This window comes from Heterodontus francisci, chromosome 1, assembly GCF_036365525.1.
Source record: "Heterodontus francisci isolate sHetFra1 chromosome 1, sHetFra1.hap1, whole genome shotgun sequence".
In the NCBI taxonomy this organism is placed as follows: Eukaryota; Metazoa; Chordata; class Chondrichthyes; order Heterodontiformes; family Heterodontidae; genus Heterodontus; species Heterodontus francisci.
Window position 1 is genome coordinate 72,827,641 of NC_090371.1, and position 16,627 is coordinate 72,844,267.

Genomic DNA, 16,627 nt, shown 5'->3' on the forward strand with positions numbered 1-16,627 from the left:
TTCCTTTCTGCCCTAAAATTCCCTTGAGGTGACAGCGTATTTTGTGAAAGGGCTTTTGATCTTTGGCGGAATTGGGAGCTCTTTATCAAGTATGCATGGTGGTCGGGAGATCACTCCGTCTTTGAGAATGACTGCTTCATGGCTCTAACCCAGGAACGGAGTAGTTTCTCTGCTGTAAATGAATGCTGGGTAAAGAACTCCACATTCGACTGAATGTTTTTTTTCCTTACAGTACATGTAATGACAATTTTGAAAATAAGGCCACCTCCAAAAATGGACAACTGATGCCAGCCCCTACAGTGTCCGTAATTTACTGTTTCTCTGTATATTAGAACAGTTAAATGTGATATGGGCATCCATCCATTCTACAGAAAAATCCCATGCATGATTGCTACAACTGAAAAAAAGGGATCCACTCAGTGGGCAATAAAAAATTATAAATACAAATTATGAAGACCCATAATATAACATTCTGGAAAAAGACAATTTTACCCTGGGATGGTCTACACTACCTTATTTTTAAAACAACAGTCCTTGCAATAGATGCCACTCACAAAAATAGGCAGGTAGCAATCTAAACACACAATGCCATGGGTTTTTCACATATCTGCAATATTGAATTCAAAATGTTATTACCAATAATAAATAATAGGATAAATGAACAAATTTTCTGCATTACTTTGTACAGATCCATATATAGTACTTTCTTGGGATGCATTATAGATCAAAATGTATTTAAAAGCACCTTACTCAAACAGCTTGCAAAACATATTTAAAGTAACGGCACAAACAAAGTGTCCTGCAAACTAATTCCCAAAACCATACCTGGCACAAAGACCATGGACTGCTCTTCGTCCGATGCTAGATGCAACAATGTTAAAGAAAGTGAGATTTGACACAGTAAAAGAGCTGGACATAGCCAAAGATTCTCAGACATACTCCAATCATTAAAATCCAGCCCAAAGATTCTATTATTTAGCTCCATTTATCTCTGCAGAACCTTTACCTAAGCCAATTCATATTGTGAGTCAAGTCTTTGAAAGAATAGACTTGATGAGGTTCTTCTTTGCTACAAAACATCTAGTCTTAAAAATGGATAAAGAAATTTCAAATACCCCCAATTACAAGATTTCAAGTACCGGTGGGAACTACAAAAATGGCTTAGGATATTCAACAATAATCTGAAAGAACATATATTTTCTGAGAATCTTGGCAGTTAGTTTGCTGCAGTACTTCTAGATATAGACAGCAAGCTGTCTAGTGATAGAATTTAAAAAAGAATGAAGCAAGGGGAGAGCAAGAGAAAGATAGCAGCTGATAGAACAGAGCTAGTTTTGGAAAGCAAAACTCTTCTTCTTTGGCCTCCTTGTCTCGAGAGACAATGGGTAAGCACCTAGAGGTGGTCAGTGATTTGTGGAACAGCGCCCGGAGTGGCTATAAAGTCCAATTCTAGAGTGAGACACTCTTCCACAGGCGCTGCAGATAAAGCAAAACTACCCGTAAAATCAGGTGCAACTTTATATTTGCAGTCATCGCATTTCAATCATTCTGAATGGGTTGCATTTCAGAGAACAAAACCCTCTTATCCCTCTCCAGTTTTTCCCTTAAAGAATGACATTCCAAAAAAAGCCTTTAAGAGCATTAGCAACCACAAAGCCATGAGTTAATTCTGGCTTCTCTGAATGCTCAGATATTTTATAACTTGAGGCATTACACTTCTATTAGGAATTGCAGAAATTTCACCAGAGTGCAGCCAGATCATGGAAGTACAAGTAGAATCACTACACATCATCTCAAAAAAAAAGAATATTTCTGAACTGCCCACTTTACTTTTTACCCATATTGTGTATATTAACTAAGTCAGCATAAAATTTAGCAGGCAGATCCAGGAACTCCTGGTAAATCTACTCTTGGATTTCAAACAAGCCATTTAAAAGCCCACTAAGTGCAGACTGGCAGAAAGGATTTTTATCAACTGGTTGCTCACATTCAAAGCTACTATGCATGGGTCATCTAGGAATATTAATGTGTAGCACCTGTTGACCCATGGGTGGTGGGCACTACTAAAAACAGTGTGTATGGTCTGCCCCACATTACTCCTTCAAATCTGTTTTAAAACAGCTATTTTGTTTCATCATGTTTGTTCAGTCCAGGCCCATCTATTCTTTCTCCAGTTGTTCAGAATCAATTCTGATGAGTATCAAAACTATAACCGAACCCATGAAGTGTAAATGCTTAGCCTCATGTCTTTAAGTCTCATTTTATTTTCTAAAGTATTCTTAATGTCAGAATTGTTTTCAAATGTGTACTATAGAATTCAGTCTCTCACAAAGGAGCCATTATTAGTCAACAACTGTTTTCTTGCCCTACCTCAAACAGGTGATGAAAAGTAATAGTGCACCGTCGCACAACCCTACTCTTCAGAGAAAAGTACCTATAATTTACTGTTGAATCTGATTTCTCCCTAGTTTCTGTATTTTATGCATTCAAACAGTGGTGAGGATCAGCCTTAGGAACAGAATGTACATACACAGGTTCTTCAGCAGCATTACACACACCAAACATCCTCATTCATAAGGGTCAACCCCATGAAACTTAATGCAGACACAGACATTGTATTTGCCAAGAGAAGAGGAGGAGCAGAGAGAAATAATCTTGCTGATGCCAGAAACTGTACATGGCCTATCTGTATTTTCAATAAACTATTGTAATTATCCACTCCTGTAGCAGCATTCACTAAATGCTCTGAATTAAAGGGGCGGCACAGTGGTGCAGGGGCGGCACAGTGGCGCAGTGGTTAGCACCGCAGCCTCACAGCTCCAGCGACCCGGGTTCAATTCTGGGTACTGCCTGTGTGGAGTTTGCAAGTTCTCCCTGTGCCTGCGTGGGTTTCCTCCGGGTGCTCCGGTTTCCTCCCACATGCCAAAAGACTTGCAGGTTGATAGGTTAATCGGCTGTTATAAATTGTCCCTAGTATAGGTAGGTGGTAGGGAAATATAGGGATCTGGTAGGAATATGGAATTAGTGTAGGATTAGTATGGATGGGTGGTTGATGGTCGGCACTGACTCGGTGGGCCGAAGGGCCTGTTTCAGTGCTGTATCTCTAAACTAAAGTATTTCCTACACATGGAGGCTATGTCAAAAACTGCATTTTTTGTCAAATGGATGCATATAACATTTTCTTTCTACTAAAGGAAATACTGTACAAAGAACTTTTCTGATCATTTTGGGCAGTACAGTGGCGCAGTGATTAGCACTGCAGCCTCACAGCTCCAGCGACCCGGGTTCAATTCTGGGTACTGCCTGTGCGGAGTTTGCAAGCTCTCCCTGTGACCACGTGGGTTTTTGCCGGGTGCTCTGATTTCCTCCCACAGCCAAAGACTTGCAGGTTGATAGGTAAATTGGCCATTATAAATTGCCCCTAGTGTAGGTAGGTGGTAGGTGAATGGTGGGGAAGTGGTAGGGAATATGGGATTAGTCTAGGATTAGTATAAATGGGTGGTTGATGGTCGGCACAGACTCGGTGGGCTGAAGGGCCTGTTTCAGTGCTGTATCTCTAAATAAATAAATTTTCTAAAAACTGGAGGGTTGCAAAAAGGTTGTCAATTTCAAAATATATTTCACAGAATCGCAGAATGGCAACAGCACAGAAGGAAGCCATTTGGCCCGTTGTGTCCGTGCCAGCTCTCTAAGAACTACTCAGTCAGTCCCACTCCCCTGCCTTTCCCCCATAGCCCTGTAAATTTCTTCTCTTCAGATAATTTTCTAATTCCTTTTTGAAAGCCACAATTGAATCTGCCTCCACCACACCCTCGGGCACTGCAGTCCAGATCCTAATCACCCACTGCATATAAAAAAAGTTTTTTCCTTATGTCGTCTCTGGTTCTTTTGCCAATCGTCTTAAATCGGTGTCCTCTGGTTCTTGACCCTCCTGCCAATGGGAACAGTTTCTCCATATCTAACTTGTCCAAACCTCTCATGATTTTGAGCACCTCTATCGAATCTTCTCTCAACCTTTTCTTCTCTAAAGAGAAGAGTCCCAGCTTCTCCAACCTATCCAAGTAACTAAAGTCTCTCATCCCGAGAAACATTCCCATAAATCATTTCTGCAACCTCTCAAATGCCTTCACATCCTTCCTAAAGTGTAGTGCCAGAACTGGACACAATACTCCAATTGAGACCAAACCAGCGTTTTATAAAAGGTTCACCATAACTTCCTTGCTTTTGTGTTCTATGCCTCTATTTATAAAGCCCCGGATCCCACATGCCTTTTAGAAGTTCATGTAAGACACGTCAACCGCATTACCCTCATCAACCCTCTCTGTTACCTCATCAAAAAACTCAATCAAGTTAGTTAAACAAATAATAATCTGTGCTGGTTTTCCTTAATCTACATTTGTCCCAGTGATTGTTAATTTTGTCCCAGATTATCATTTCTAAAAGCTTTCCCACCACCAAGTTTAAACTGACTGGCCTGAAGTTGGTTATCCTGACACCTGATTTTGAACAAGGGTGTAGCATTTGCTATTTTCCAGTCCTCCGGCAGCACCACTGTATCAAAGGAGGATTGGATTATGATGGCCAGTGCCTCCACAATTTCCACCCTTGCTTCCGTCAGTATCCTTGGATGCATTTCATCCATTCCTGGTGACTTATCAACTAAGTGCAGCCAGCCTAATGCCTCCTTTTTATCAATTTTTTAGCTCATCCAGTATTTCAACCAACTCCTCTTTCACTAAGACTTGTTTTGTGTAGTATAGATCCTGACTAGATCCTGAATATAAATAAGAAAAAAAATTCAAAGTATTTTAATTCTATTTGTAGTGAGCGACTGTTTTGTTGAAATGAAAGCATGAAGTTGGAGAAATGGCAGTAGAAGGGGGAACTTGAGGAGTAACACTGCATCATTGGAAAAGTACAAAATCCCCAATGGAGGAAAGAGAAGGAAGCAGCCAGGTTGTACAGAGATTGATAGTAATGACTGCAACAGAAGTTGATATGGCAGGTGGGTGGTAAAAGCTGAATGATGGCATGTGTTGAAAAGTTGGAGACAAAAAGTTAGGGGTTCAAGAAAATTGTGACGGTGAATGATAAGGACACAAGAATTTAGTGCAATAATTGTATCGAGAGTGACGTGGTTTAGACGAGGGCAGGAAGCTGAACATTCCTGATGACAAAATATTCTAAGGGATAAATGGAGTGACAGTGTTAGTAAAGAATTCTATAATAGGTCTAGAATGTAAAGGATGTCCTAGGAGATTGCTTTCAGACAGAATCCATATGGACAGAGTTTAGAAATAGGAAGGGAAATGGTCCAATTCTCAGCATGTATTACCAGCCACCAGTGGCCAATATGAAGCTAAGAAAAGGACAGGAAAGGACAAATTGATCAATCCAAACTGACCCATCCAGACATGTGTGCCTACATGTACCATCAACCCACCCCCAATTCAGGCAATCTCTGAGCAGGGGCAAAAAAATAGTGAGAGCAATTCAAGGAAAATAAATTCTGGAAAATTCCTGACTCCTGAAGGCAACAAGGCAAGTTCCAGGAGATGGCTGTAACTGATAACACTAATCACTGCTACCAGCCCCATTTCTGTAAGTTAAGAGGTCTTCCACTCGCAGGTTCTTCTAAAGGCCTGTAGTGAATCTATACTAGGAATATAGGAACAGGAGTAGAACATTCAGCCGCTCAAGCCTATTCCTCCATTCAATTAAATCATGACTGAGCTGTAACCTACTACATTTACCATGCTTGGCTCCATATCCCTTGGCTAGCAAAAAAAGTCTAGCAATCCCAGATTGAAAATTAATTGAGCTAGCATCTACTGCTTTTTGAGAGGGTGTTCCACACTTTTACCACCCATTGTGCGAAGCGTTTCTTAACTTCTCTCCTGTATGACGTGGCTTTGATTTTACAATTATGTTCTGCTGTACTAGACTCCACCACCAGCAGAAAACATTTCTCTTTATTTTACCCTATAATTTCCTTTCACAATCTCAAATCCCTAATAAAAACACCCCTTGACCTATATTCCAGGGAATACAAGCTTAGTTTAAGTAGACATAGAAGTATAGAATGCAACACAGGAGGCCATTTGGCCCATCATGCCTGTGCCACCTCTTGGGTCGAGGTGACTAATCCCACTCCCCTACATTCTGCATTCCATAACACATCAGTTCACTGTGAAAAAAAGTTCATGTTGCCTCTGGTTCTTTTGCCAGTCAATCAATCAATCACCTTAAATCTGGGTCACCTGGGTCCTCTGGTTGCTGATCCTTCTGCCACTGGAAACACTTTCTCCTCAATTTCTCTATCAAAACCATTCATAATTTGGAACAATCCTCTGTTGACTTTCACTGCTCTAAGGAAAACAATCTCAAATTCTCCAGTCTCTCCACATAAATGAAGTCGCTCATCGCCGGTAACATTCAAGGGAGGGGTTGCACCTCAACAGGACTGGGACCAATGTCCTCACGGGAAGGGTTTAAACTAAATTGGCAGGGGGATGGGCACCAGCATATAGAAGCAGAAAAGAGGAATAAGGTACATAAAGGAGTGAGAGCGTTGGATAGTACTAGAGAAGGAAGTTACATCATATTAGATAGGATTAGACTGACAAGGACTACGAGGAAGACAAGGACAGATTTACAATGCATGTATGCAAACGCACAAAGTATAGTGAATAAAATTGGTGAGCCACACGCAGAAATAGCCGTGTGGGAATATGATGTAGTGACAATACCAGAAATATGGCTTAAAAATGTTGAGGACTGGACTTAATATTCAAGGATACAAAGTTTGCAGAAAAGATAGGGAAGGAAAAAAGGGAGGTGGGATGGCATTGCTGCCAGGCCTGCTGAGTATTTCCAGCACTTTGTTTTTACTTAACATTAGGGAAAACTGTTCCCACTCGTGAAAGGATCGAGAATGAGAGGGCACGCATTTAAAGTGATTGGCTAAAGAACCAAAAGCGACATGAGAAAAAACTTTTTCACCCTGCGAGTGGTTAGGATCTGGAATGCACTGCCCGAGTGTGTGGTGGAGGCAGGTTCAATCGAAGCATTCAAAAGGGAATTAGACAATTACCTGAAAAGGAAGAATGTGCAGGGTTACGGGGAGAAGGCGAGGGAATGGCATTAGGTCAATTGCGTATTCAGAGAGGGTGCAGACACGATGGGCCATTTGGCCTCCTTCTGTACTGTAACAATTCTGTGATTCTGGCAGTACTGATTAGGGAAGAGTGTTGGAAAGTGAATGTCCTTGAGGGGGGGAAAAGACAGAATCCATTTGGTTCGAGTCGAGAAGCAAAAAGGAGATGATTACACTACTCGGTGTATACTAAAGACCTCTAAATACGAACATACGAATTAGGAGAAGCAGGCCATTCAGGCCCTCGAATCTGCTTCACCATTCAATAAGATCATGGCTGATCTGTTTGTGTCGCGAATTCCACACTTCCATCTATCCCGGATAACCTTTGATTCCCTTGCCTAACAAGAATCTATCTACCTCCACCTTAAAAATATTCAATGACCCCGCCTCCACCACCTTCTGAGACAGAGCGTTCCAAAGTCACACAACCCCCAGATAAAAATTTCTCATCTGTGTCCTAAAAGGGCAACCCCTAATTTTAAAACAGTGCCCCCTAGTTCTGGACTCACCCATAACAAAGTAGACGAACGGATAGCACACATTAAAGCAAATAAATATGATCTGATAGCTATTATGGAGACATGGTAGCAGGATGACAAGGATTGAGTCCAGAATATTGTGGGGTATATGACATTCAAGAGGAATAGGAAGCTAGGTAAAGTTGGAGGGGTAGCACTGTTACTCAAGGATGGCATTGGTGCAATAGTTAGAGATGACCTTGGATCAGGATATCAGGATGTAGAATCTGTTTTGGTGGAGATGAGGAATACTAGGGGAAAGAACTGGGAGTGGTCTACAGGCCCCTAATGGCAATCACAATGTAGGATGACGTATAAAAGAAGAAATATTGGGTGCTGGTGATAAAGGGACGGCAATAATCACGAGTAATTTTAATCTACATATAAACTGGAAAAATCAGATTGGCAATAGTAGCCTGAATAAAGAGTTCACAAAATGTTTTCGAGATAGTTTCTTAGAGCAGCACATTCGGGAACCAAGCAGGGAGCAGGTTATATAAGACTTGGTTTTGTGTAATGTGACAGGATTAATGAATGACCTCAGAGCAAAGACACCTCTGAGTAGCAGCGACCACAATCTGATTGAATTTTACATCCAGTTTGAAAGAGAGAAGAGTGGGTCTAAGAATGGTATTTTAAACTTATATAAGGGCAACTACCTGGGGATGAAAGCTGAGCTAGCTAAAGTGAACTGCGTTACTAGGCTAGGAGATAGATCAATAGAGAAGCAGTGGCAGACATTTAAGGGGATATTTCAGAATACTCAGAATAAGTATATCGCTACCATAAAGAAAAATTTTAAGGGGAGGACTCACCATCCGTGGTTAACTAAAGAAGTTAAGGAAAGCATCAAACTTAAGGAAAAACATATAATTGCGCAAAGATGAGTTTCTATCTTCCATTGGTCAGAATATAAAGACCAGCAGAGAATGACTAAAAGGTTAATCAGGAGAAAGAAATTAGAGTATGAGAGGAAGCTAGCTAGAAATGTAAAAACAGATAGCAAGAGTTTCTACAGGTATTTAAAAAAGGAAAAAAGTTAGTTAAGTGAGTGTTGGTCCTCCAGAAAGTGAGAATGGGGAGTTAATAATAGATAAGGAGGAAATGGCGGATGGAAGTAAAAAATATTTTGCTTCTGTCTTCCCTATAGAGGATACAAAAAACATTCCAGTAATAACTGCAAATCAGCAGGTGGAAGGAAGAGAGGAACTTGGTGAAATTACAATCACCAGGGAAACAGTACAGAGCAAACAGATGGAGATGTGGACTGACAAGTCCCCAGGTCCTGACGGGCTTCATCCAAGGGTCCTAAAAGAGGTGGCTAATGAGGTAGTAGATGCATTGGTGTTAATTTTTCAAAATTCACTGGCTTCTGGAAAGATTCCATTCAACTGGAAAGGCACAGATATAAACCCTCTATTCAAGGTGGGGGAGGGTGGGGGAGACAAAAAAAAAAAGTAATGAGGCGCCAGTTAGCTTGACATCTGTTGCAGGGAAGGTGTTAGAATCGATCATTAAGGAGGCTATAGAACCAAAGAAAAATTATGACACATTCAGCCCACCATGTCTGCGGCCAAAAAATCTAGCCGCCCAATCTAATCCCACCTTCCAGCACCTGGTCCGTAGCGGGTTGGAGCACTTCAGGTGCATGTCCAGGTACCTTTTAAATGAGTTGAGGATTTCTGCCTCCACCACCATTCCTGGCACCCACCACCCTCTGGGTGAATATATTTTTCCTCATGTCCCCTCTAATCCTTCTACCAATCATCTTAAATCTGTGCTCCCGGTAATTGATCTTTCAGCCAGGGGAAACAGGTCCTTCCTGTCTATTCTATCTCGGCCCCTCATAATTTTGTACACCTCAATTAAAACACCCCTCAGCCTCCTCTGTTCTAAGGAAACACCCTAGCCGATTCAATCTTTCCTCATAGCTGCAACTTCCAAGCCCTTCTTGTAAACCTCCTCTGTACTCTCTCCAGAGCAATTATGTCCTTCCTGTAATGTGGTGACCAGAACGGTAAGCAATACTCCAGCTGTGGCCTAACCAGCGTTTTATACAGTTCCAGCATTACATCCCTGCTTTTGTATTCTATACCTCGGCCAATAAAGCATATGCCTTCTTCACCACTTTATCTACCTTCCTGCCACCTTCAGGAACCTGTGGACATGGACTCCAAGGTGTCTCATTTCTTCTACCCCTCTCAGTATCCTCCCGTTTATTGTGTATTCCCTTGCTTTGTTTGCCCTCCCCAAATGCATTACCTCACACTTTTCTGGATTGAATTCCATTTGCCACTTTTCCGCCCACTCAACCAAACCATTGATATCATTCTGGAGTTTACAGCTATCCTCTTCACTATCAACTACACGGCCAATTTTTGTGTCATCAGCAAATTTCCCAATCATGCCTCCCATATTTAAGCCCAAATCATTATTATTTACCACAAACAGCAAGGGACACAACACTGAGCACTGTGGAAAACCACTGGAAACTGCTTTTCATTCGCAAAAACATCCGTCGACTACTACCTTTGTTTCCTGTCACTGAGCCAATTTTGGATCCAACTTGCCACATTTGCCTGCATCCCATGGGCTTTCTATTTTCTGACCAGTCTGCCATGCGGGACCTTGTCAAATGCCTCACTAACATCCATGTAGACCATATCCACTGCACTACCCTCATCAAAGCTCCTTATTACTTCCTCAAAAAACTCAATCAAATTAGTAAGACATTAACAAATCCCTTAACAAATCCATGCTGACTATCCCTGATTAATCCATGCTTTTCTAAGCGGCAGTTTATCCCGTCCCTCAGAATTGATTCTAATAATTTACCCACCACCGAGGTCAGACTGACTGCCTATAGTTATTTCGCCTATCCTCGCACCCTTTTTAAACAATGGTATAATGTTCGCAGACCTTCAATCCTCCAGCATCCCGCCCGTATCGAGTGAGGATTTGAAGATGATCCTCAGCGCATCCGCTATTTATCCACTTTCAAGAATGTCAGACCCTCTAGTACTTCCTCTCTCATTATGCTGATCATATCTAATATTTCACACTTCTCTTTCACTACAATGTCTGCATCATCCCTCTCTTTTGTGAAGACAGCAACAAAAACTCATTAAGAACCCTGCCCACATCTTCTGCATCCACGCTAAGTTCCCTTGTACATCTCTGATCGGCCCTACCCTTTTCTTCGTTATCCTCTTGCTCTTAACGTATTGATAAAACATCTTTGGGCTTTTCTTGATTTTACTTGCCAATAATTTTTCATGTCCTCCCTTTGCTTTTCTAATTTCCGTTTTTACTTCACCCCTGCACTTTCTATACTCCCCTCAGCATTTTGTAGTATTGAGTCCTCGGTGCCAGACATAAGCTTTCCCTTTCTGCCTTATCTTACCCTGTAAGCTCCTTGACATCCATGGGGCTCTAGAATTGGCCATCTCATCCTTTTACTTTGTGGGATAAGGTTTACCCTGAACCCCTTGAATCTCCCCTTTGAATGCCTCCCACTGCTGACACTGATTTACCTTCAAGTAGTTATTTCCAGTCCACTTTCGCTAAATCACTCCACAGTTTTGTAAAATTGGACTTGCCCCAATTGAGAACTCTAACTCCTGTTCCATATCTGCCTTTTTCCATAATTATGTTAAAACTGACTGAATTATGATCACTGCCAACAAAATGCTCTCCCACTGCCACTCGTTTCACCTGCCCATCTTCATTGCCTAAAACTGCGCCCTCTCTTGTTCGACTTACTACATACTGGCCAAAAAAGTTCTCCTGAATGCACTCAATGAAAGTTCTCAAGAATTCTGCTCCCTCAATTCCTTTCATACTGAAACTATCCCAGTTAATATTGGGGTAGTTAAAATCCCCTATTACTGCCCTATTGTTCTTGCACTTCTCAGAGATATGCCAACACATCTGCTCTTCTATCTCCCACTGACTGTTTGAGGGTCTATATTACACTCCCAGCAGTGTGATTGCCCCCTTTTTGTTCCTTAGCTCAATCCATATGGCCTCATTTGATGAACCTTCCAACATATCATCCCTCCTCACAGCTGCAATAGTTTCTTTGAGCAAAATTACCACCCCCATCCTTTCTTATCCCCCCCCCCCACCCACGACACCTGAAAACCCTGTAACCAGGAACGTTGAGGTGCCATTCCTGTCCCTCCTTAAGCCATGTTTCTGTAATAGCTGTGATATCATACTGCCACATGTCTATCTGTGCCCTCAGTTCACCTGCTTTATTTGCTATATTCCTTGCATTGAAATGGATACCCTTGAGCACTGCCAAACACTCTTTTTATTTTCTAGCCTCTGTCTTCCAGACTCATCCATCAATTTTCTGCCTTCCATTTTCATTTCTGATTTTGTCCTAACTGAGTCTACCCTCAGGTCCCCATGCCCCTGCCAAACTAGTTTAAACCCTCCCCAACAGTACTAGTAAAACGTCCCGCAAGGAACTCAGTCCCAACTGAGTTCCGAAGAAGGGTCACTGACCCGAAACGTGAACTCTGCTTCTCTTTCCACAGATGCTGCCAGACCTGCTGAGTGGTTCCAGCATTTCTTGTTTTTATTTCAGTCCCAACTCTGCTCAGGTGTAACCCGTCTGGCCTGTACAGGTCGCATCTCCCCCAGAGCCTGTCCCAATGTCCCAGGAATCTAAAACTCTCCCTCCTACACCATCTTTCCAGCCAGGCATTCATCTGTCTTATCCTTCTATTTCTATACTCACTTGCGCTTGGCACTGGAAGGAATCCAGAGATGACTACTTTTGAGGTCCTGCTTGCGAATATCTTACCTAGCTCCCTAAATTTTGACTGCAGGACCACATCCCTCTTTCAACCTACGTCATTGGTTCTGATGTGGATCATGACTGCTGGCTGTTCACCCTCCCCCTTCAGGATACTCTGCAGCCGCTCAGTGACATCCTTGACCCTGGCACCAGGGAGGCAACACACCATCCTGGATTCATGTCTGCGGCCACAGAAACGCCCGTCTGTTCCCCTGACTATTGAATCACCTATCACTATGGCTCTTCTAGTCTTCCATGTAGCCCCCTGTGCAGCTGAGCCACCCATGGTGCCATGGCCTTGGCTCTGGCTGCACTCCCCAGGTGAAGCATCACTTTCCTCAGTATTTAGAACTGAATACCTATTGGAGAGCGAGATGTACTCAGGGGTCTCCTGCGCTACCTGCCTGATTCTTCTTGACTGCCAGGCAGTCATCCATTCCCTCTCCCCCTGCATACTCTTAAGATGTGGGGTGATCACATCTATAAACATGTTATCCACATAGCTCTCATCCTCACGAATGTACCGCAGAGTCGCCAGCTGCCGCTCAAGTTCCGAAACCCGGAGTTCAAGCTGCTGCAATTGATAACACTTCCCGCACAAATGGTTCTCCAGGATACGGGAAGCATCCCGGAACTCCCACATAGCATAGGAGGTCCACTCTCAAGGTTGAAACATCCCTGCCATTCCTTTATTTATTAGATGACCCTTTGCTACTGCTAAAAAAAAAGGAACCTTACAAATACCACAACACCTTAGAATTAATAAAATCTTACGAATACTGATAAATGCTAATAATCAGTAGTTTTTTAAAATTCATTCATGGGATGGGGACGTCGCTGGCCAGGCCAACATTTATTGCCCATCCCTAATTGCCCTTGAGAAGGTGGTGGTGAGCTGCCTTCTTGAACCGCTGCAGTCCATAAGAACAAAGAACAGTACAGCACAGGAACAGGCCATTCAGCCCTCCAAGTCTGCGCCGATCTTGATGCCTGCCTAAAGTAAAACCTTCTGCACTTCCGGGGACTGTATCCCTCTATTCCCTTCCTATTCATGTATTTGTCAAGATGCCTCTTAAACGTCGCTATCGTACCTGCTTCCACCACCTCCCCTGGCAGCAAGTTCCAGGCACTCACCACCCGCTGTGTAAAGAACTTGCCTCGCACATCCCCTCTAAACTTTGCCCCTCTCACCTTAAACCTATGTCCACTAGTAACTGACTCTTCCACCCCGGGAAAAAGCTTCTGACTATCCACTCTGTCCATGCCGCTCATAACTTTGTAAACCTCTATCACGTCACCCCTCCACCTCCGTCGTTCCAGTGAAAACAATCCGAGTTTATCCAACCTCTCCTCATAGCTAATGCCCTCCAGACCAGGCAACATCCTGATAAACCTCTTCTGTACCCTCTCCAAAGCCTCCACGTCCTTCTGGTAGTGTGGCGACCAGAATTGCACGCAATATTCGAAGTGTGGCCTAACTAAAGTTCTGTACAGCTGCAGCATGACTTGCCAATTTTTATACTCTGTGCCCCGACCGATGAAGGCAGGCATCGGTATAGGGTAGGTAATATCTAGGGTAGATAGTGGACAGATGGTGGACAGGCTTTGGGGAGTCAGGACGTGAGTTACTCGCCGCAGGATTCCTAGCCTCTGACCTGCTCTTGTCGCCACGGTATTTATACGGCTACTCCAGTTCAGTTTCTAGTCAATGGTAGCCCCTTGGATGTTGATAGTGGGGGATTCAGCGATGGTAATGCCGTTGAATGTCAAGGGGAGATGGTTCGATTCTCTCTTGTTGGAGATGGTCATTGCCTGGCACTTCTGTGGCGCTTATCAGCCCAAGCCTGGATATTGTCCAGGTCTTGCTGCATTTCTACACGGACTGCTTCAGTACCTGAGGAGTCACGAATGGTGAACATTGTGCAATCATCAGCGAACATCCCCACTTCTGACTTTACGATTGAAGGAAGGTCATTGATGAAGCAGCTGAAGATGGTTGGGCCTAGGACACTACCCTGAGGAACTCCTGCAGTGATGTCCTGGAGCTGAGATGATTGACCTCCAACAACCACAGCCATCTTCCTTTGCGCTCGGTATGACTCCAGCCAGCGGAGGGTTTTCCCCCTGATCCCCATTGACCTCAGTTTTGCTAGGGCTCCTTGATGCCACACTCGGTCAAATGCTGCCTTGATGTCAAGGGCAGTCACTCTCACCTCACTTAGTTAAAATAAAACCTACTCAAAGAAAAGCTCACCAGTTCTTTATTAAAACTTAATTTTTTTACTCGTGTTTAGTCTGCCAGTTGTTGAGATGCTCCCTAACAATAGTGTACTAACCCAGCTATTTCCAGATACTCCCTAACAGCAGTTACTCACCAACCAATCACCTTCAAGCTTTCCTGTAATGTCACTGTTAACTTGTTTTTTCAAACTCAGGCACGCCTGGACTCCTGTTCTGCAGGCCGCTATCCTCCGGCTTTATTTAACTGCTCCCCGCTCCGTGTTCCTCCTGCAGGTCTGCTCCTGTCCGCTGCTCTCCTGAAAGGCAAGTCAACTCTCTTCCTCAAAAGACAGTGGAAGCAGAGCCTTTGATTATTTTTTAAGGCAGAGGTAGATAGATTCTTGATAAGCAAGGGGGTAAAAGGTTACCAGAGATAGGCAGGAATGCGGAGATGAGGTTACAAAAAGATCAGCCATGATCTTGTTGAATGGCGGAGCAGGCTTGTGGGGCCGAGTGGCCTACCCCTGCTTCTTGTTCATATCTAGAGCAGAACTTCAAAATTGGAAGAGGGCTAACCTCAATAGGATGACAGGAGATCTAGCCAGGCTAAAATGGAACCAAGGACTGACAGGAAAAACCATAACAGATCAATGGGTCATCTTTAAGGAGATGTTTCAGGTATATTCCAACAAGGGCAAAAGGTAAGGGAACCAAAGCCAGGGCTCCTTGGATGACAAGGGAGATGCAGAATATGATAAAAAACAGAAAAGATGGTGTATAATGCATGAATTCTTCAAGCGAGAACCAGGCCAAATACAATAAGTGGAGAGTGGAAGTGAACAGGAAAATATGGCAAAGAGAGAATGAGAATAGAATGGCAGTTGATATAAAAGGGCGGCACAGTGGCGCAGTGGTTAGCACTGCAGCCTCACAGCTCCAAGCGACCCGGGTTCAATTCTGGGTACTCCCTGTGTGGAGTTTGCAAGTTCTCCCTGTGTCTGCGTGGGTTTCCTCCGGGTGCTCCGGTTTCCTCCCACATGCCAAAGACTTGCAGGTTGATAGGTTAATTGGCCATTATAAATTGTCCCTAGTATAGGTAGGTGGTAGGGAAATATAGGGACAGGTGGGAATGTGGTAGGAATATGGGATTAGTGTAGGATTAGTATAAATGGGTGGTTGATGGTCGGCACAGACTCGGTGGGCCGAAGGGCCTGTTTCAGTGCTGTATCTCTAAACTAAACAAAAATATTCTGCCAGGAAATAAATAGTAAGTAGGTAGCAACAGGTGTAGTGTGGCCTATTAGGATCAAAGAGGGTGATAGATGCCTAAAGGCAAAGGGTCAGGCTAGAATACTTAATGAGTACTTTGTATAGGTGTTTACTAAGGAAGGCAATGCTGACAAAATATCGTAGAAACAGAGATGGCAGAGATAATGAATGAGGTTAAAATTGATCGACAAGTGTATTGGAAAGGCTGGCTATGCAGAGAATGGATAAGTCACATGGTCTGGATGTCTTGTATCCCATTGCTGAAGGAATTGGGAGTGGAGATAGTGGAAGGGCTTGCCATAATCTTTCAATCTTCCCTAGATACAGGGGAGGTGCTAGAGGATTGGAGAGTGGCAAATGTGACACCCAGATTTAAGAAAAAATTTAAGGACATTCCCAGCAACTACAGGCCAGTCAGATTAATATCTGTGATCGTGGTAACTGGTTGTTTTTCAGACTGAAGGATGGTAGACAGCAGTGTTCACCAAGGTTCAGTTCTAGGACCACTGCCTTTTTCCATGTACGTAAATGACTTGGATTTTGGAATACGGAGTAGAATTTCAAAATTTGCCAATGGTACCAGACTTGTAGATGTGGCAGACAGTGAGGATGATACCAATCAACTATAATAGGTTAGCAGAATGGGCAGACAAG

General features: G+C 43.2%; 1 protein-coding gene across 5 annotated transcripts in view; it reads right to left on the reverse strand.

Annotated features, from left to right (window-relative positions):
* Window positions 1-16,627, reverse strand: part of kiaa1328 (KIAA1328 ortholog) — a 356,647-nt gene that overhangs the window by 330,522 nt on the left and 9,498 nt on the right. For 4 of the 5 annotated variants that reach the window (XM_068031587.1, XM_068031551.1, XM_068031559.1 and 1 more), the window contains exon 2: window positions 826-861. The exons of the other annotated variant lie outside the window; for it this stretch is intronic. In XM_068031587.1, coding sequence (XP_067887688.1) covers window positions 826-861 — 36 coding nt within the window. The remainder of the gene's footprint in view (window positions 1-825; window positions 862-16,627) is intronic. 5 annotated transcript variants of the gene reach the window in all.